Raw genomic sequence first — 18,610 nt, forward strand, 5'->3', positions numbered from 1 at the left:
AAATACTCTCTAATTTAAATACTTGGATGAGGTAAAGCATTTCCACAATTTGGAATTTTGCACAAGCCTGGTACACCTATGTATATGGAGTATATGTACAGAAATATGTATTTTACTATCATGTATCATAACTGTCTTTTTCTATCGTTTTCCCAGGTAACCACCATGTTTTTCCCTTGGTAACTCAGCTTAACGATAATGCGGCGTTGGGAATTCTTGTGGAAGATCATAATTTCAATTACCCTTATATTCCGTGAATATTTAATTGATAATTAAAAATTTGACAAGTATATCACCCACAGCTCATGACCACTTCTAAACTAGACACAAGATACTGGAACCCCACCTGGGGCAGGACCTCATTCCCAACCCGGAGGGAACACTCCACCCTTTCCGACTGAGAACCATGGCCTCTGATTTGGAGGTGCTGAGTCTCATCCCAGAAGCTTCCCACTCTGATGCAAACCGTCCCAGTAAACACTCAAGGTCACTGCCCGAGGAGGCCATCAGGACCACATTGTCTGCGAATAGCAGAGATGAGATCCTAAGGCCCCCGAACTGGACTCCCTCGACCATTCATTCATTCATTTTCTACCGCTTTTCCTCACGAGGGTCGCGGGAGTGCTGGAGCCTATCCCAGCTGTCTTCGGGCATGAGGTGGGGTACACCCTGGACTGGTCGCCAGCCAATCACAGGGCACATATAGACAAACAACCATTCACACTCACATTCATACCTATGGACAATTTGGAGTCGCCAATTAACCTAGCATGTTTTTGGAATGTGGGAGGAAACCGGAGTACCCGGAGAAAACCCACATATGCACAGGGAGAACATGCAAACTCCACATAGAGATGGCTGAGGGTGGAATTGAACCCTGGTCTCCTAGCTGTGAGGTCTGCGCGCTAACCACTAGGCCGCCGTGACGCCCCTCCCCCGACCAATTTATTGCAAATAAGCTTTTAAGTGATTATACTGTAGTCTGGATAGTCTATACCAGGGGTCTCAAACTTGTGGCCCGCGGGCTAGTTTGAGGCCCCCGCCTTGGTATGAAAGTTTAACGTTGTAATATGGATGCTGTATGGTATCATGAACCCAGAAATGACAGCTTTGTGCATAGTGGACACAATTGACGCCATTTTGCAAGTTACGACGCCGCTCCCAGATGTAACGATGCTAACTTGCTAATTGGGTAAAATGGTTAAGTTTCATTAATGTTCATGTTAAAGGTTAAATAACTGTTATACTGTTCACTTGAATGTGAAAAAAATAATTTCTCTACCGACCAACTATATGTGGTTTCTTAAGTTTTTCTTATTTTCTGTTTTTTTATTTTTATTTATCACTGATTGATTTATTTTATTTATTTTTTCATATTTAAAATAAAAATTAAGATATTTGAGAACAGTGGAATGTTTTATCAGAGCTTTTATTGTGGAAAACCGGAACCAAAGCACTGAAAAAGTGTAGGGTAGAGCAGAAGCAAAAGCATTGAAGACAGTTTTTTATATATTTTTTCAGTTTTTAATGTTTTTTTTTTTTTTTTTTAAACCTGATGCGGCCCAACCTCACCCAGACCCTAGCTCCAGTGGCCCCAAGGTAAATTGAGTCTGAGACCCCTGCTAAATAAAAACTGAACCCCCACCCCCCTCAAATAGAAATATGTTCAAAAAGGATTTAGTAATGAGTAGGTGCAGCATTCTTATTAATAACCTCAAAAATAGGTTTGGGCATGCTTGAGGCCAGTGGGATGTTGCTCCAGGTGGAAGATGGCTTTCCATGGCATCCACTGTCTGGAACTGATGTCCATTTTTGTACGCACACAAAATGTATGGTCACTTTTGTGTCTTATTTTGTCTCAAGTAACAGAACAAAATTGTGATTTGTTTGGGACATTGTGCATATTAGCAAAATTGCACTTTCATTGAAACACTTTACATATGTAATGTAATGTAATGTACACAAGTACATTACAATTAGTGTGATAGATTTGGTATCTGTGCTCAAACTAGGAAAATATTCCAATATTCAGTCCACTAAGGAAATTAATTTAACATGGCTGGAAGCAATTAATGGCGATAGACGAGGCATGACTATTGGTATAGGTCTTGTGAAGGCTTGAAAAAATATCATGCATTAAAGTTTTCACAAGTATGGCCTGTTGTTTTTCCTTTCCTTTTTCTAGTTCATATTTAGTCATATTAGTCATATTTACAAGTACAGACTACTCATACTCTTCACTCCAGTCACCCAAACGTGAGACTTCCTCGTGAGTTTATTTTGTCAGGAGAAAGAATACATTGGAAAAAGTAATATATAAAAAATAGATTTTTACGACATTTTTTACACTGCTGTAGTTGACGTGTCAGGTGATAATCTACAGCCGCTGATGCGGTGTCAAACGATGCAGTGTTTGGAGATGAGCTGGTGGGCCATCTCAATGTTGCCACTGGCCTGGTAGATGAGGGAGAGGTTGAAGGCAACCTCCCTCCTCAGGTCTACTTGGTCGTCAGCAATTCCCTGTTGGGTGAGGAGGAAGCTTCCTGTTATCATGTTTAGATGTACTTTTCAGGTATCACGCTTCAGCTTGAAGGCTGAAGATCGTGGCGATGTTTCTCATGTTTGCGGGATTGCAGCCTCAAAACAGCGTCAGTAAAATCAGTCAGTCGATGGAATCATACTTCAACCACCCTTTTTTAAAAACTTGAACCATTCTAAAGGATAAAGGCAATTCATTGACATCTACTGCCTCTTTCTCATAAGGGCGCCCACTCCCAATTGCACAACCTGCTGCTCCATTTAGAAACTGTGAATTGACGTGTAGAAAGGACAGCAAGACCTAAACGATAGAACCGGGTGGGAACGTGGCTTCACTCACCTCTAGTTTCTGTGCCGGCAATGCGAGGGCCTTTTGGTAGTAATGGATGGCTAAATGCGTGAGGCCGAGCTGGTGCAACGCTCTGCCCAAGTTGTACATGCTCTCCTGGCACTCGCCACGCAGCTCCACATAACGCCACAGGAAGGCAAAACCCTACAGAGCAGAGTGAGGTGTCAACAACGCTATTTTTATAATTACAATAATCATTATCACGGCGGGTGAGTGGTTAGCGTGCAGACCTCACAGCTAAAAGACCCGAGTTTGATTTCACCCTCGGCCATCTCTGTGAGGAGTTTGCATGCATGTTCTCCCTGTGCATGCGTGGGTTTTCTCCGGGTACTCCGGTTTCCTTCCCCATTCCAAAAACATGCTAGGTTAATTGGCAACTCCAAATTGTCCATAGGTATGAATGTGAGTGTGAATGGTTGTTTGTCTATATGTGCCCTGTGATTGGCTGGCCACCAGTCCAGGGTGTACCCCGCCTCTCGCCCGAAAGACAGCTGGGATAGGCTCCAGCACCCAGGTAACCCTCGTGAGGATAAGTGGAAGAAAATGAATGAATAATCATTAAAAAACCCTCTTTAATAGTTCCATTTTATGCAACTAAAAGGACAATATTTTTCATCATATTACTACAACTTTATTGTTGTAATAATATGAGACTGAGAATGCAACTTTTTTCTCTTAATATTTTGATTTTATTCTCGTAAAATGTCTGCTGTTGCTTTTATCCAAAATAATTTAACAAAGATTTCCCAACTTTTCTTGGTAATTTTCTTCTAAAAATTTTATGATTTTACTAATTTCACTTAACATTATTTTTCCTCATAATATTACGTACTTTATTCTTGTGAAATTATGACTTTTGTCCCTCTGATTACAATTTTCTTCTCCGAATATTTTGACTTTTTTGTTTGATTCTTTATTTCTAGCCATACAAAATGAATGTATAGCAATATAAAACATATTGCATATATTATTATTCACTGTTTTACACAAATGTAATGTGACAAGTGAAAGTTATGCTTGAAATGTATGTTGTTTTTCTCTTTTTTGTTGGGAACTGATACTTTCCTGAAACTTACATATGTTCTACGGCCAGAAACAAACTTTGTTTCTGATCAAAGACGAGAGTCTAATCTTTCTTTTAGTTGACGGGGTTGTCTTTTGAAAAACGGCTGGGATTGAATGAGTTAAGAAGATTGCATTATTAATGTAAGATATTCTTTATGACACCTGTATTTTGTTTAAACACTTAGACGAGAGGCAAACCGTACTTATTTTGAAGGCCGGCACTGTGTTCTGTGTGTTGAGAATGTCAAAACTTTAAAATTTAAAGACATTAAAATTTAGCCAATTCTCGCAATGTTTTGTGGTCTTATTGGCCACTTGTGGAGACCAGCATGAAAGTACGTATCACTCCTCAGGTCATGTTGTTGTTAAATAAGACAGCATGAGATAACATCATCATGCCAATTATGTCCCATTGCCTACAGTTAGATTGATTCAAAAGAACCGACATCGTACAGCAGATTGATTCAAAAGAACCGACATCGTAGTATACCTGCACCATCAGCGTGTGCCTCTTTGCAACAAACTTCTGGGATGCCATGTGGAAAAAGGTGAGGCCCACCATCAGGTTGGAAAGCGGCTGATCAGGCTGAGACTGGAAGGCCTGCACATATTGGCCTGGAGACAAACAACACAATGTCTTCTTTGCGTTCCGCACATTTCGGCAAGGGTTGACTGCGGTACCCAGGGCGTGTTTGAAGCTGCCCGACACCATGGCGTTGTGTCCACAGAGGAAGCACAGGGCGTAGTTGTTGGGATGTTTTAACAGCAGGCGCAGGCAAAAGCGATGATGCCGTTGGTGCTGGGAGGTTATTGTCAGCTGAGGGAAACACATCTCTAAGCCCAGGAGAAACATGCCTGAAAATACATTCAAGTCCAAGAGACGTGTCCACTTACTTGGTTGAATATATTCCAAAGCTGTGCCTGATCCACATTTTCTATCAGCATCAGTCTGTTGTAAAGAAGAAAATACATAAACAACGAGAAAACTACGCAAAGATTTCACTCTTAACTTCGCATACCTGATGTAGTTGTAGGCCTTGTAGTAGTTACGATCCAGGATGCTGGCCGAGAGTCCGAGGAACTCCAGCTCCTTCCTCCTGGGCTTGATGTCGTAGAAAATGTAGAACTCCATGGCGGAGTCCACCATCAGCTCGGCCTCTCTAAAACGCCGCACCTCGCACAGAGTGAGCACACAGCTCAGCAGCAGCTGCCACCAGTCCTCTTTGGACAACACTTTGGTTTTACCTAACAGGGATACAGAATAAGACGATACGGACTGGGGTTGACACGATACCACAGCTTCAGTAGTCAATACCAATCAATACCTGTGAATTTCCACAACTCTCGATATGTATTTGATACCACAGGACCAGAGATTGTTGGTTCAACTCCTGATTTGAGCTAACACTACCAAGTTACTCTTACTTTCATTCTACATTTTAGCGTATTTCCACAGCATTTCAGCCCAGCTTCAGCTTCTGAACGGCTCCTGTGTTCATTCTAAATTTAGATTCTCACAGCTTTTCAAAGTGTTTCGGTTTCGCTTCAGCTTTTCAGAATTCACACGGAATGTCTGCTGATATTACATCATCTAGTTTAAGTTGCATTCACATGCTCTGAATGAATTTTCTGGGATTTCTCAGCATAAGTAAATGCAGCAAAGTGTACTTCCGCATTAAGAGTTAGAAAGTGAGTGATACAAATATCCACTCTGGGTCATAACATGTCATGATGTGTATGGGTTAACTGCACTAAAAAACGTAGCATAATTAATGCAATTAATTTGTATGTGGAAAGTACTCCTAATCTCAACTCATTATGGGAATAAATGACACCTGCCACACAAACACTCTCTTCCATCCAAACTACTCAACGATCATGGGCAAGAGTTGTTACAGGACTGCAGGGAAAAATATCAGATAACAGTCAATCACTGCCTGTCAATCTCCTGGAGCTCAATGCAAGATTTCACCAAGTGGGGGAAGAATAACTGTGAGAAAGAGTGAGGGATCAGTCCAGAATAATAAAGGGAAGAAGCAGGTTAATGATGTCAAGGGAGTTGGGAGCACAGTCAGTGAGAAAAGAATTAGTAAGGCACTTTGCTGTCATGGATTATGGTCGACCTACACTAAAATGTGCAGACCCAACTGAACATTGAATGAAAAAGCCTTCTCAGTACATTCATTCATTCATTTTCTACCGCTTATCCTCACAAGGGTTGCGGGGGAGCTGGAGCCTATCCCAGCTGTCTTCGGGTGAGAGGCGGGGTACACCCTGGACTGGTGGCCAGCCAATCACAGGGCACATATAGACAAACAACCATTCACACTCACATTCATACCTATGGACAATTTGGAGTGGACAATTAACCTAGCATGTTTTTGGAGAAAACCGGAGTACCCGGAGAAAAACCATGCATGCACAGGAAGAACATGCAAACTCCACACAGAGATGTCCGAGGGTGGAATTGAACCCTGGTCTCCAAGCTGTGAGGTCTGTGCGCTAACCACTCAGCCAGTCACACGCAGCCAGTACGTACATGTGATGTCCAAATATGCAGCTTCTGGATCATCAATGTCCAACATCATGTCTTCCACCTTCTCCAAACGCAGGTGATTCTCGCCCGACACGACGACGGATCGCACGCACACCTTGGCACGCTGCATGGCCACCTTGAATATGGAAACACACACGTAGCTTCTATTTCAATGTGGTCCATTTTCCACCGGAGCAGGACAAAATCAAGCTATGACCTTGAGCAGCATGGAGATCATGGTGATGACGGCATCCAGGTAGTCCTCCATGTGTCCCTGGGTTTTCAGTAGCGTGGACCGATGCAGGAGGAGCTTTAGTTCCTGCAAAGATGTGTCAAAATACGAGCGACCTCTTCTATATCTCACGCAAAAAACAACAAAAAACACCTGCCTTTTGCGCCGCTGATGAGTCTTGTGCCAGTGTCTCGTTGTCGTACATGGACTCCAGGGCTTTCAGGGCGCACTCAGGACGGCCCAGCTGCTGCTGCAGGGTGGCGAGAGAGAGCCGGGCTTCTAGGTGCTGCGGTGCCAACTCCACCACCTTTGTGAAGCTTCTGGCCGCTGCCTCCATCTCACCCAATGCCTTTAGACACTCTGCAGCGGAGGTGAACGTCACTGGTCACTTATACTTGGGGAACGTAGTCAACTGTGTCCCAAATAATGCAAGTAATATACCAACATATCCAGGATTTTGTAAAAGAAACAATTTTGGTGATGTAATGGTAATGGTTTTATTTCATTTGAACATGCATCAGATTACAATTGAGTGCATCCCATAATCAGTTCCCAGTTCCACATGTCCAAAAGGAGTAGGAAGAAGCAAAGCTTATTAAATCCTACCCCTCCATCTGGTACTTTTACAATCAGTAACTGTTACATTTGTTCACTTCCTGCTTTCTAATATAGTTTAAGTTTGTTTTTTTGTCACATACCGAAGCAGGAGGTGATATGAGCATCCAATGACATAATGGGTACCATAGTAAGTGTCAATATAGTGATATATATAGCACATCATGACTGGTTCAAGACTCCTCATCCTTGTATTTAGCAAACATCAACTGCTTGTATTGTTTCTTGAATTGGCTCATCGTTGTGCATTGTTTGACTTCCTTACTCAATCCATTCCATAGTTTGATTCCACATACTGAAATGCTATGCTAACGCTAACGCAGTCCTAGCATATAAGTGTTTCAAATGTAGTTCTTCCCTGAGATCATATTTCTCCTCTCTTGTAGAGAAGTATTGGATGACATTTTTAGCTAATTGGTTATTTTTAGCCTTATGCATTATTTTAGCTGTTTGAAGATGATAAGATCAGGGATAAGATTGTAGACCTGCACAAGACTGGAATGGACTATAAGACGACTATTGGTGCTATAATCCATGAATGGTAGAAATACAAGTGATCCTAAGTCCCATGAGTCCTTACCTGCGTGACGAAGCCACACCACAGCCAGGTTATACTTCTCCGATATGACAAGCGCGGACAGCAAAGGTAGGGCAGACAGGTATTCGCCGATCTCCAGATAGGCTTCGCCCACATCCAGGTACAAGTCCCCGACCTCCTCTGCACTCTGCTCCATCAGTGAGGACACCAGGGCCTGGGGTTTGGATGGCACGCCAGAAGAAAAGACCCCAGCTGTGTCTTTCTGAAACAGGTTAAGGTAGTAAAAAGCGGGCTACCTCGAGGGGTCCATGGACGCGCATGTAAATGAGGCAAACAATCAGCTTGGCCTTCAGGTCCACCGGGATGCTGTCGGGAACGCTGACATCCTTGATTTGGGCTGTGGATGCATAAACACATACTGATTTATCTTTACTGTAGTTTAGCTCGGATCTTGGACTACTGTTTTGGCCAGTTGAGTACTTGAAACTGCAATACTGCCCGTGTTTACCATGTTTTACTCACACTTGCTCTCGGATGCTTTCTCAGCAGTCTTTGTCTCCACCTCGTTATTGTCATCCTCTCGGGCCTTCTCTGATACGTTCTCATCTTTTACAAGAGACCGGGAGCTAGATTCATCGTGGACCAGAACCACGCCCACAAAATGGACCAAAACCTGAGCGTGGACACGGAAGAATTCTCCTTTACTGACATCCTAAATGTGTGCACGTGCACAACACACAGTATATACCAGTATACCTCCAAAGCCTTGTCATATTGGTGGTTGGTTATGTAGAGCTCAGCGGCCATGTTGATGATGTCATCGCTAACCAAGTTGGGATGTCGTGCCAGAGCCTCCTCAACCACGCCGAGCGCCGAGGGCAGGTCACCACTTTCATAATAACTCCTAAACACACGTGCACGCACACCATCAAAATGTCGTAGTAAGACTGGCGAAGGATGTCTTATGTGGGTGTGTCAGGGAAAAAGGTCCTACTTGGCCATATCTTTGGAGAGCTGCATGAAATGCTCCCCCTCCTCCATCGGCAGCAGGGACAGGATCCGACGGTAGCCGTCCATGCACTGCTTGTGCTCGCCCAGACGCATGAGGAGACTACAGCGGTCCCACAGGTAGCGCACGTTGGTGGGAGCATACTTGACGGCTGTGGGAGGGATCGGGCTAAGTTCATTCACAGAAGTTGATACACTCATCACGGGTTAGAAATAGGGGCACACTTAATGTATTTTGTAATACAGTAAACCTCGGATATATCGGAAATTCGCTCACAACGGACAGATAAAAAAGAACCAATTTTTCTGTAATGCATTTCCAATAAAAATTCATTGCATATATCGGATTTTTTATAACGGATTTCGCCTATTTCGGACAAAATCTCCAGTCCCGTTCCAATTTCCCTCGCATATATCGGATGGCCGCATCGTGGCCTTTGATCCATCTTTGATCCATGTTCACAGCCAAAGCTGAAGATTATAACATCTTTGTATGAATTACAGACATGTACATGAGCATGTACAACGAAAAAAAAAAATTCTCAAATCTGTAGAAATGCCTTCTTGTTCTTATTTCGTTGTACATGCTCATGTACATGTCTGTAATTCATACAAAGATGTTATAATCTTCAGCTTTGGCTGTGAACATGGATCAAAAAAAGTTCCCCCATGGCATTGCGCGTCCGTGTAATGAATGTGGCAGGAAGGGTAGGCCCTAGGTCTACATGAGGCCAAATCCCAAAACAGTAGTGAGGTTAAGATCACGTAGGCCTACGTTATGCTAATCTTGTTGATGTCACTGGCTATTGTCTTTCTCCTGGCTCCAGATTTAGGACAAATATAAAAGTGAGTGACATCAATAATACTAGCACAGCAGTGAATGAGATCTTAACCTCACTATTGTAAATAACGTAGGCCTGACGGGCGTAACAGGGCCTAGCTTAATTAACAACTTGTTATGCTCAGAGTCCAATAAAGTTAAATTCTCATTACCTTACGTCTCTTTTCATTGCCCAGTCCAGGTACATTGGAAACATAGTCAAGGAAGTGCCTTTTTATAACGGATAAAATCCGATTTACGCATATACCGGATATAAATCCGATATATGCGTAAAACGGACATTTTGCGGTATACACATATAACGGATTTCGCTTATATCGGACAAAACCAGTGGGAACAATTGAATCCGATATATCCGAGGTTTACTGTACTATATATTTTTGTATCGCTACACGGCGAACGAGTGGTTAGCACACAGGCCTCACAGCTAGGAAACCCGAGTTCAATTCCACCTTCAGTCATCTCTGTGTGGCGTTTACATGTTCTCCCCGTGCATGCGTGGGTTTTCTCCGGGTACTCCGGTTTCCTCCCACATTCCAAAAACATGCTAGGTTAATTGGCCACTCCAAATTGTCCATAGGTATGAATGTGAGTGTGAATGGTTGTTTGTCTATATGTGCCCTGTGATTGGCTGGACACCAGTCCAGGGTGTACCGCGCCTCTCGCCTGAAGACAGCCGGGATAGGCTCCAGCACCCCCGTGACTCTTGTGAGGATAAGTGGTAGAAAATGAATGAAAATATTTTTGTAGGGCTACACGGCGGACGAGTGGTTAGCACATAGGACTCACAGCTAGGAAACCAGAGTTCAATTCCACCCTCAGTCATCTCTGTGTGGAGTTTGCATGTTTTCCCTGTGCATGCGCGGATTTTCTCCCACATTCCAAAAACATGCTAGGTTAATTAGCAACTCCAAATTGTCCATAGGTATGAATGTGAGTGTGAATGGTTGTTTGTCTATATGTGCCCTGTGATTGGCTGGCCACCAGTCCAGGATGTACCCCGCCTCTCGCCCAAAGACAGCTGGGATAGGCTCCAGCACCCCAGCGACCCTCGTGAGGATAAGCGGTAGAAAATGAATGACTATATTTTTGTATTCATTTTAAACATTTTGTCTCAACCAAATAGCCATTAATATATCATGACCAAAGTCTAAAATAACACGATCTCCTTCCATCAACAAGTATTCACTTAATCATTAAAATTAAATATTGCTGGCAACAACACAATTTGCACATTTATATGTGGCACAAACATCCGTATAAACACAAAGTGCTTGTATGTAGCATACCCGAAACACACAATAACTCCCCCAAAACTTTCAGTGCAAATCACATATGCTAATGTAATTATTAGCAATATCAGTGTGCTGATATAATATGACAATCAACCAATCAGATATTTATAAAAAATTATTACCGTCTTTCTGTGGAAAAAACAGCCTATTTTTGAAGATAAAATAATGAAATTGCAGTGCTGTGAATGCTGAATCGTATAGACAAGGGGTCTCAAACACGCGCCCGCGGGCCAAATGTGGCCCGCAGGACACTAGTTTGAGGCCCCGGCCTTGATATGAAAGTTTAATGTTAGTGCGGCCCGCGCAAGTTTGATATGGATGCTGTATGGTATCATGTACCCAGAAAAAATTATTACGTTTGATTAATGTTCATGTTAAAGGTTAAATAACTGTTAATAGTTATCCTCCCTATCCGTGTGGAAGTGGTAGGTTTTTGGCTATTTAAGTTTAAAGGAAATAACTTGAAGGCTACCGTTTAGGTCGCTAGCTCTCTAGTTTGCGAGTTAGCATGTGTCTCAAGACCCTGCAGTTGCGCAATATGTTGTACATAAAAAGAGTATAAATGTGACTATAGTTGTGTTTTGTCATGTCTACAGGGCTCTAATAATGCTTTGTTCATTTTAATCTGAAAAAAATCCTTTGTCTACCCACCAACTATATGTGGTTTCTTAAGTTTTTATTATTTGCTGTTATATTATTATTATTATATTTATTTATTACTGATTGATTGATTTTTTTTATTCTTGATTTGTTTATTTATTTTTCATCTTATTTTGTGCAGAAAAATAAAAATTAAGATATTTGAGAACAGTGGAATGTTTTATCAGAGCTTTTATTGTAGAAAATCGGAACCAAAGCACTGAAAAAGTTTGTATATTTTTCTGTTTTCAATAAATTAACTTTAAATAAAAAAAACCTGATGCGGCCCAGCCTTGCCCAGACCCTAGCTCAAGTGGCCCCCAGGTAAATTGAGTTTGAGACCCCTGGTATAGACAATCATATAGACAAACAACCATTCACACTCACATTCATACCTATGGACAATTTGGAGTCGCCAATTAACCTAGCATGTTTTTGGAATGTGGGAGGAAACTGGAGTCCCCGGTGGAATTGAACTCGTGTCTCCTAGCTGTGTGGCCTGCGCGCTAACCGCCGCTTACATAGCCCCACAGTATTCCCATTCCAACAGATGTGAACTGCTGTGGTAAAACATACACAGGGAGCGATCACGGTGGGAAAAAGAAGTCAAACTGACCTTTGTTGTAGCAGACCAGAGCTTGCTGGACGTTGTCCTGCTCCAGCGACACCTCAGCTAACCTGATCCACTCCTCACAGTCTGAGGGATTCAGGTGGGCGGTGATCAGACTGAACTGCAGAGCTTTTTCCGTGTCGCCCTGGTCCTCGTAGATCATGGCCAGCGTGGAGAAAGGGTCATAGGCCAGAGGAGCTGAGGGGGAGGCAGGAGAAAGACCGCCATGTTGTCACAACATCGGGCGCAGCAACGCAAAAAGCACGTCCTACCTTGTCGTATGATCTCCATGCACATGGCGATGGCGTCGTCCTTTTCGCCTCTGGCATAGCGAATGTTGGCCTCCCCCATCAGGCCTCTGAGTGCCCTGGGGAGCTTGCTGCGGTTGCGTCGTTCCTGGAAACGCAAACGGGGCGGTGACATCACGAGGACAGTCACAAAGTCAAAATGGTCTCACCTTCATCATCTTCTTGTTTTCACGGTTCAGCTCCATCTCCAGCGCGAGAACGTCACCCACGGTCATGTCCTCGCTTTCTTTGTCCTCGCTCTCTTCCTTGCCCTTCCTACTTCTCGGCTTCTTGGACTTCACTGTCACGTCTGGCTTTTCCTCTTCCTCATCCAAGGCATAATCTTCATCATTCTTGTCATCAACATAGCTCAAGCTGTCGTTCTCCTCTTCATCATCTGAAGACACGGGCTCTGTGCTTTCTCCCAGCATGGAAGCAAAGGCTTGCTGGACCCCTGGGCTGACTCCTTCATCTACCAGGCGAGGAAGAACATCAATCATGGTGCCAGCAACTCATGCGGTGGTTTGTACAGATAAATAAATATAATCAAATTCGGTAATCGGTGAGTACAATGACGATAAACGTTTTGGTAATACTAAGGTCGTGGACCAGGTTTTGATGAAGTGGGGTGTAGTGGTTAGCAAACGCCCCCGGGTTCGAATCTCCACTAGAAAGCATTATTGCCATTCATCAGGAAGGGCATCCGGAATATAAAGCGCTCAAGCCAAAAATCAGTATGCGGATCAAAATATCCGCTGTGGCGACTCCGTAATCAGGAAAAAGCCGAAAGAAACAAACAACCCGAGCATGAGAGGCAGTTTACCGATTTGAGGCAGGTTGTGTTTCGAGGTGGAGGGCTGTGCTTCCTCCCTATCTTCAGCTGAAACTCCAACCTCCTGAAAAACAGAAATTGGATTTATTGCAATACGCTTGACCATGGGTGTCCATGTACAGAAAATACCTTTAAATACTTTATTAAGCTTTTTTTCTTTCGTGTATTTTATATCAATTACAATTAAACACATTCTGTGTATGCCCAGATATGCTAGGCTGCTAAATATATTTCAGCACCGTAAAACGGGGTAATAAGGGACAATTTTTGGGAAAATATTTTAAATGTAATTCTGCCTTTTCATGTTAAACAGGAAGCTGCTTTGTGTTTCTTTTCAAAGAAGCATATATTCTTGGGCAAATCGTTCAAAAAACATTTTCCCGAAAATTAATTTTAAAAACCCAGTTTTACGGTAATTATTATTGTTAATGTGATTTCTCAGTCAAACATTCACAATTTCAACTTTTTCCCGTTTCACGTATATGGAGGGAATCCAGCTGCCGTCCTCAAATGGCTCCCGGACAGCAATTTGGACACCCTTCCAGGGTTTGCCGATTCAAGCAGCCTACCTGAGCTTTCCTTTCGTCTCTCCTCCGGTCAAACTCCTCAAAAGTTATCCTCCCTTCTAGATAGTCGATAAGCTCGGCGCTAAAGGCAGACATCTTCCTTTATATTTGACAGTCGTTATTTTATTACATTTCTAATAAGCTTCTTTCTCTGCGTCTGTCAAGCTAGTAATGTGCTTGACTGTTTACACCCTCTTCTCTTCCGGGAGCATGTGACGTCATGTAAATAATTTCCGGGTTTTGCACGCTCACAGGAGTCCTACAGTGACATCTGGCGGAGAAACGCGACATCGAAGGTTATGCTTGATATTAATGTATATTCAATACTGTAATTAAAATATAATAATTATACTTAAAAAACTAATAATTTATTTAAATGACTGCAGTGTAACATAAGATGAGGCTCACCTATAAATAGTCATGATTTAAAAATAAACAGACATCAGACGTCAACATAACTGCGTGCTTTATTGATGTACAGTAAAGCATTTTTATAATACAGTAGTAAGGCATATATTTGGTGGCGTTTGATCTGCTGTGACGTGTTAATGTCTTGTTTGCGACAAAAGGTGCGAGAATGCCGCAGGCTTACGTTAGCGATGACAAACTAATACAGTGTCAGAAAGCAAAAATGATGGCAGGTCATGCATGCAGCGAGAATATGACAACCAAAACAACCGCACACAAGTGAGTGTGTTTGTGCGTGTGTATATATCACCCTTCTTTCACTGGTGACGTGGATTTCATTTAGCCACACATGCTAGCATAGCAGTAACCCCACACATCAAAAAAATACACAAACTTTCTCACAAATGGATACACAAAAATCAAGATTCCAATTTGGGCATCCGATCAAGCAGTGGTGTCCAAAGTGATGCATTTTTGTGCATTAAAGATGAGGGCCAATATAAAACAAGCTGCAGGCCAAAATTGGCCCCCAGGTCACCCTTTGGACACCCCTGTGTCAATAGGAGTCCGACAATGGAGAAACAACCTCCCATTGATTTGAATCAAGTCGGGTTTGAAGCATTAAATAATTTCCCAGTAAATATGAGTTGTGTTTGAGCAGCAGCCTCAATGAAAACAAATCTTACAGTAGTTAAAACAGACTAAATGATATTTAATAAAATCCCAGTGTGCAACATGTACCTAAAATGTGCCAGTGTAAGAACGTGTGCACGTTTTTATTTGGCTAACTGCAGTAGATCCTCGCATATTTGCGACCGCCAATTAAACTAACTGAACAGACTACACCGGCATCAAAACTGACATTAAAACAATAGTATTTTACACTCATTTACAACCTCGTTAATGGTTATGCCGGAACCAGAAGTTACCCAGCATGCTTTGCGGGTTATAAACGAATATGCAATAGTAATGTTTTGCATGTCTATTAGTGTATAAGTATTTATTTTGACACCTGCATAGTCAATGCGGTGCAGTTACATTATTTGCTCCACATGTGTTTACGTGTTGTGTTATTTTTGGCTGCACCGCGAGTGTGGTGAGGGGGGGGGGGGGGGTGGTTTGAAATCAATTCCTTACATATTTTACACCGACACGTCCTGAGATTAAAAACCTAGTTAAGGGAGACGTATTATTAATTATGCAGTAACATATGGATGATGGAGAGGGCCCACCAACACACACACAAGCACACACACAAGCACACGCGCACACACACACAACGTACTGTAAAGTTCCAGGATGCCTGCATTACCTTAACAGTATCGTACGCTGTTATATAAACACATTATAATAAATGTATTATTACAATCATTCTCTTTTTTTTGGATACAAATGTAATTTCTGCTGGTTACAAAGTGATGCACGCTAAACACACATGGTTTTTTTTTGCCCCCACCCACCCCCCACCTCCAAAAAAATCTCTTTTTATACAATTGCATAGAAGTTTAAAAACCTCAGGACGGTTTAAGAAACTACCCAAATCTACAGATTCTTTTTTTTTTTTTGTATTTGAACACATCTTTTGCCGGAACCACATTGACAAAAATAGACATTTTTAAATTCTGTTTGTCATCCAATCCAGCTCTTTTGTCTAGAAAAGCATGCAGTAGGGATGGAGGGGTGGATCAGAAGGACGGTGCCTGGTTCCCGCTCGGCTCGTCCGTCATGACGCTGACCAGGGACTCCATGGCGCGGCCCAGATCGTCTGCCATGTGGAACAAACTCCCGATGCTGGGACCCGAGGAGGGACAGAGGTTGGAGAACAAACCTGTTGGATCAAGGAAGCAAGAATTGGAGATTAACTAACAAATAAACTCTACCTTTGCCAGTGAATGAGACACATAGCAACATGTGGAAAAATATGCAGATTAATTTGTATGGGCGTTGTGTGGGCGTTATTTGTGTGTGACGCCTGCTACCGCCACAAATACATGGAATTCCTTTGGGAAACGTTGACTAGTGTGTCAAATATTACAATGTTTGTTCAATTCAATTCAAAATTGTATTTTTTTCATTCAATTAATTCCCGTGCATGTGTGGGTTTTCTCCGGGTACTCCGGTTTCCTCCCACATTCCAAAAACATGCTAGGCCACTCCAAATTGTCCATAGGTATGAATGTGAGTGTGAATGGTTGTTTGTCTATATGTGCCCTGTGATTGGCTGGCCACCAGTCCAGGGTGTACCCCGCCTCTCGCCCGAAAACAGCTGGGATAGGCTCCAGCAACGCCCGCAACCCTCGTGAGGATAAGCTGTAGAAAATGAATGAATGAACGTGTGCTAAAATAAATGCAGTATAGTAAATCCTATATATAGAAATCCCTCGATTATCGCAGTTCCAGGCCCGACTGTGAATAACGTGAATTCTTTATTTATAAAATGGAATTTTTTCATAGAGCATAGAAAACATAATTAGGGCCCTCTTGACATAATATAACACCCCTATAGTCGCCTTTACACTTGTATTACCTAATATAGTAGACATAATAAGAGATTAAGACATTCATTCATTTATTTCATACCACGCGGGGGGCTGGAGCCTATCCAAGCTGTCTGTGGGCGAGAGGCGGGATACACCCTGGACTGGTGGCCAGCCAATCACAGGGCACATATAGACAAACAACCATTCACACTCACATTCATACCTATGGACAATTTGGAGTCGCCAATTAACCTAGCATGTTTTTGGAATGTGGGAGGAAACCGGAGTACCCGGAGAAAAACCACGCATGCACGGGGAGAACATGTAAACTCCACACAGAGATGGCCGAGGGTGGGATTGAACCCTGGTCTCCTAGCTGTGAGGTCTGCGGAGATTAAGACATATGAGACGCAAATAAGACTTGTGCTGGTGTGTTGCTGTAAATGTGTTCAAGGGGGGCCAAGTTGGTGGTGGACAGGAAGTGACGTCAGGTGTTCAGAATTGATTTTTAGCTTGATGCGTGTTACAGCCGCAACAGTAGTCTGTGTTTGGAATTGTGCCTGTTGTGAGAACTTTCTGTTCTCTACAGTACTTCCTGCTGGTTACTGTCTCATCAATGTTAACATGACTGACATCTAGTGGCCAGTGTAGAACACCTCATGTATTTCTTTAAAGGGGCAAAACCCAGATAATTAAGGGAGTCACTGACCTCTCATTGGTGTCCCCGTCTCCCTCCTGGCTCACAGGGAAAAGTAAGGAAAGAAGACGAGGAAGTATCAGTCAAAGAAAGGGAGGAAACGAAAAGCAAGAGTTCGAAGGGAAAAAGCTACGAGGCGGCTCAGAATGTTCTTCAAACCTTGGCTATGAGGGAAGGAGTGGTTGAGCTGTTCCATCACTTCCTCCAGCCCTGATGCATCATGGGAAGGCGTGGACAGCTCGTCGTCACCTGTAGCAGCGAGGAGACGGATTCAAGCAACTGTTCGTACTTACCACTGCAGCAATAGATAGCGTAACGGCGGGGAAACACTACCTGTCATCAGGAAAATTTACGATTAATAACGATCAAATATATGTACGAGTAGTTGTCCAGTCATTTTTGTTGTGAATGCATTTTCCGTATGATTCCGATCATTTTCTTATGGAAAAATAGCAGAATTTGCACAGAGCAGAACCCCACCTCTGACTATAGGGGTGTTATTTCATGTCTAGAGGGCTCTAATAATGTTAAAACCCGCATTTAGAAGGCTGTGCTCCAACGACAAAAATATGAAATTTTTCCGATGGCAATAAGCAAGGCATTACTGTACCATTTCTACATCAGTCCACAGGAAAGTTGGGTTTGAGACCCCTATTATATATATATTATATATATATATATTTCTGTAGTTGGAGCATGAAAAACCTGTCCATGCGCTTTTTTTTTTACATTATTAGAGCCCTCTGTACAGGAAATAACACCCCTATAGTCACATTTACGTTCATATTACCCAACATAGTAGGCATAATCAAAGAAAATTTTACCTTGTGGGGGCAGAATCAGTGGTGGACTGGGAGTGAAGTTGTTGGGGGGGGTTCAGAGTTGACTTTTAGCTTAGTAAATCATTGTGTTATTATTATTGTGCCTGTCGTGAGATAATTTAAACCTGTTGTGAATGCATTTTCCGTGTGATTCTGATCATTTTCTTATGGAGAAATAGCAGAATTTGCACAGAGCAGAACCCCACCTCTGACTGTAGGGGTGTTATTTCATGTCTACAGGGCTCTAATCATC

The 18,610-nt window shown here is 42.6% G+C and overlaps 2 protein-coding genes across 17 annotated transcripts in view; both read right to left on the reverse strand.

Moving 5' to 3' along the window:
* Positions 1–1,619: 1,619 nt before the first annotated feature.
* Positions 1,620–14,137, reverse strand: gtf3c3 (general transcription factor IIIC, polypeptide 3). Of its 2 annotated transcripts, none has more exons than XM_058052185.2 (19): positions 13,955–14,137; positions 13,377–13,449; positions 12,724–13,025; positions 12,539–12,662; positions 12,273–12,464; positions 8,868–9,033; positions 8,630–8,777; positions 8,396–8,546; positions 8,170–8,270; positions 7,916–8,087; positions 6,878–7,080; positions 6,706–6,807; positions 6,492–6,624; positions 4,972–5,197; positions 4,847–4,901; positions 4,634–4,769; positions 4,443–4,567; positions 2,879–3,031; positions 1,620–2,520 (listed from the first exon to the last, which is right to left on the reverse strand). In XM_058052185.2, exons 1-19 carry the CDS (start codon positions 14,045–14,047, stop codon positions 2,398–2,400), a joined length of 2,778 nt encoding a protein of 925 aa, XP_057908168.2. In that variant the 5' UTR covers positions 14,048–14,137; the 3' UTR covers positions 1,620–2,397. The 2 variants fall into 2 exon arrangements, with proteins under 2 accessions (XP_057908168.2, XP_078652806.1); XM_078796680.1 differs by having other exon boundaries at positions 1,620–2,637.
* A 263-nt stretch (positions 14,138–14,400) lies between these two features.
* dmd (dystrophin) overlaps positions 14,401–18,610 on the reverse strand; it is a 185,484-nt gene continuing 181,274 nt past the window's right edge. For 14 of the 15 annotated variants that reach the window (XM_058052507.2, XM_058052503.2, XM_058052501.2 and 11 more), the window contains 2 exons: positions 17,696–17,785; positions 14,401–16,187 (listed from right to left, as the gene is read on the reverse strand). In XM_058052507.2, the coding sequence (XP_057908490.2) occupies positions 16,045–16,187; positions 17,696–17,785 (233 nt within the window). In that variant the 3' untranslated portion in view covers positions 14,401–16,044. Of the gene's footprint in view, positions 16,188–17,548; positions 17,575–17,695; positions 17,786–18,610 lie in introns of all 15 variants that reach the window. The other variant, XM_058052500.2, reaches the window with a different exon arrangement.

This window comes from Doryrhamphus excisus, linkage group LG15 (assembly GCF_037039965.1).
Source record: "Doryrhamphus excisus strain RoL-2023G ecotype Guam linkage group LG15, RoL_Dexc_Guam_v1.1, whole genome shotgun sequence".
NCBI lineage: Eukaryota > Metazoa > Chordata > Actinopteri > Syngnathiformes > Syngnathidae > Doryrhamphus > Doryrhamphus excisus.